A 2477-nucleotide genomic window follows, 5' to 3' on the forward strand; every position below is an offset into this window, starting at 1 on the left:
GTTTTTCTAATGATCTATCTTCTTGTCTATTTATCTTTCTATCTGTTTTTCTAATGAGCTATCTTCTTGTCTATTTATCTTTCTATCTGTTTTTCTAATGAGCTATCTTCTTGTCTATTTATCTTTCTATCTGTTTTTCTAATGATCTATCTTCTTGTCTATTTATCTTTCTATCTGTTTTTTTAATGATCTATCTTCTTGTCTATTTATCTTTCTATCTGTTTTTCTAATGATCTATCTTCTTGTCTATTTATCTTTCTATCTGTTTGTCTTTCTTTTATCTATATTTTTATAGTCCGCTTACCTATCTTTGTCTTTCTAACTATTAATCTATCTGTCTTTCTCTTTCTATCTCTATATTACCTGTTTTTATGTTCATCTGTCTATCTCTGTTCCATGTAGTTTAATTTACCAGCTTCCTGTAAAATATAACCTAAAATTCGTGTTTGTTTTTGTAAAAATACTGACTGTTATTTTATTTCTTCCTCGTTTCTTGTAAGATATAAAAATATGATACTGAAACAGTCAGATGCTTTCAAATAATTCTTCTGATTTTTTAATGTTTCAATGCTGATAATTTAAATAGAACAAGAAGGAAAATAAACGCAGAAAATCAAAATGCCCCCCTAGTGAACACCTTCTTAACTACGTTTCAAAACCTTCTGTACCGAATTGTAAGGACAACACAATAATGTGTCATGGTCTACATGCGTTGTTATATTCGTCTTTGTTTTGGTTAAAAACTTTAAAAAATAGCACATTTGTTCCTTTTAATAGAACTTTGGACTGAAGGGTTAAGAATGGCCATAGGGACTCGACTGGCTTTTATCTGAAATCGGTTTCTAACCCTGATTTTCACAGGAAAACCATCGCTGAGGTTGGGTAAACAGAAGAGGTTGTGACACTTGTAAAAAAAAGAACACGAGATAACAAGATCATTACACTTGAGCATTAGGCATTTGAAACAGCAGTTGGTAAAGTGGGACAGAAAATAAAGATTGGATCTTCACTGTGTTCTTGAGGAAGTTGACCTACAACTGAGGTGTGGAGAGAAACACCTCTTCAAGTGCTACTAACAAAGTCAATAATGAAAAAAATATCCAGACCCGATATTGGTGCATTGACATTATATTTTATGACGTGGATTTTGTGATAACTTCCTTGTCAAATAAAAATAAAAGATTTCTGAGTAGAATATATAAGATCAAGAACGTACGAATCTCCACAGATCAGAACTTCGGATACCAGCAGTAGCATAGCTTACAGTTATGAAGAAACAGGTAAGTAGATGCGAAACTAAACTTAATAATCTTAGGATAAATCAATTTGTATTCTTTATGAAAAGTATTGTATTCGAAACTAATTTCTGATAAATTGACTTGTATAGAGTTAGTGATATAAAAGGATACTCATTATAATTCCGGAGTAATTTTGAACAGGATCTTTGACAAACCGACTCTTTACGTCACTTCCTTTCTATTTCACACAACAAATTGCTTAGAAAAGTTCATTTGAAATGCTGGAAACTCACGCTAGGCCTAACATGGCCCTCAATAAAATAGATGTTCGCACAAATATTCTACTCTTTACTAAAAACTTGAATTTACTGAATCTATTAAAGTATATTTTAACTCCAACACATAAAAACATCATACAACAGTATTTATAACAATACCCTGTTCACCATTGTTTGAGTTCTGTTCCTGCTATATATTAATAGTGTTTATAGTAATACCCTGTTCACCGTTGTTTAAGTTCTGTTCCTGTTATATCTTAATAGTCTTTATAGTAATACCCTGTTCACCGTTGTTTAAGTTCTGTTCCTGCTATATATTAATAGTCTTTATAGTAATACCCTGTTCACCGTTGTTTGAGTTCTGTTCCTGTTATATATTAATAGTTTTTATAACAATACCCTGTTCACCGTTGTTTAAGTTCTGTTCCTGCTATATATTAATAGTCTTTATAACAATACCCTGTTCACCGTTGTTTAAGTTCTGTTTCTGTTATATATTAATAGTCTTTATAGTAATACCCTGTTCGCCGTTGTTTAAGTTCTGTTCCTGCTATATCTTAATAGTCTTTATAGTAATACCCTGCTCACCGTTGTTTAAGTTCTGTTCCTGCTATATCTTAATAGTCTTTATAGTAATACCCTGTTCACCGTTGTTTAAGTTCTGTTCCTGTTATATCTTAATAGTCTTTATAGTAATACCCTGTTCACCGTTGGTTAAGTTCTGTTCCTGCTATACATTAATAGTCTTTATAACAATACCCTGTTCACCGTTGTTTAAGTTCTGTTCCCGCTACATATTAATAGTCTTTATAGTAATACCCTGTTCACCGTTGTTTAAGTTCTGTTCCTGCTATATATTAATAGTCTTTATAGTAATACCCTGTTCACCGTTGTTTGAGTTCTGTTCCTGCTATATCTTAATAGTCTTTATAGTAATACCCTGTTCACGTTGTTTAAGTTC

General features: G+C 31.7%; 1 protein-coding gene across 1 annotated transcript in view; it reads left to right on the forward strand.

Annotated features, from left to right (window-relative positions):
• The first annotated feature begins 1268 nt into the window (after positions 1-1268).
• LOC106477202 (ctenidin-1-like) overlaps positions 1269-2477 on the forward strand; it is a 3107-nt gene continuing 1898 nt past the window's right edge. Inside the window, exon 1 of the mRNA XM_013937794.1 lies at positions 1269-1280. Coding sequence (XP_013793248.1) covers positions 1269-1280 — 12 coding nt within the window. The remainder of the gene's footprint in view (positions 1281-2477) is intronic.

Source organism: Limulus polyphemus, unplaced genomic scaffold (assembly GCF_000517525.1).
Source record: "Limulus polyphemus unplaced genomic scaffold, Limulus_polyphemus-2.1.2 Scaffold13358, whole genome shotgun sequence".
Classification (NCBI taxonomy): Eukaryota; Metazoa; Arthropoda; class Merostomata; order Xiphosura; family Limulidae; genus Limulus; species Limulus polyphemus.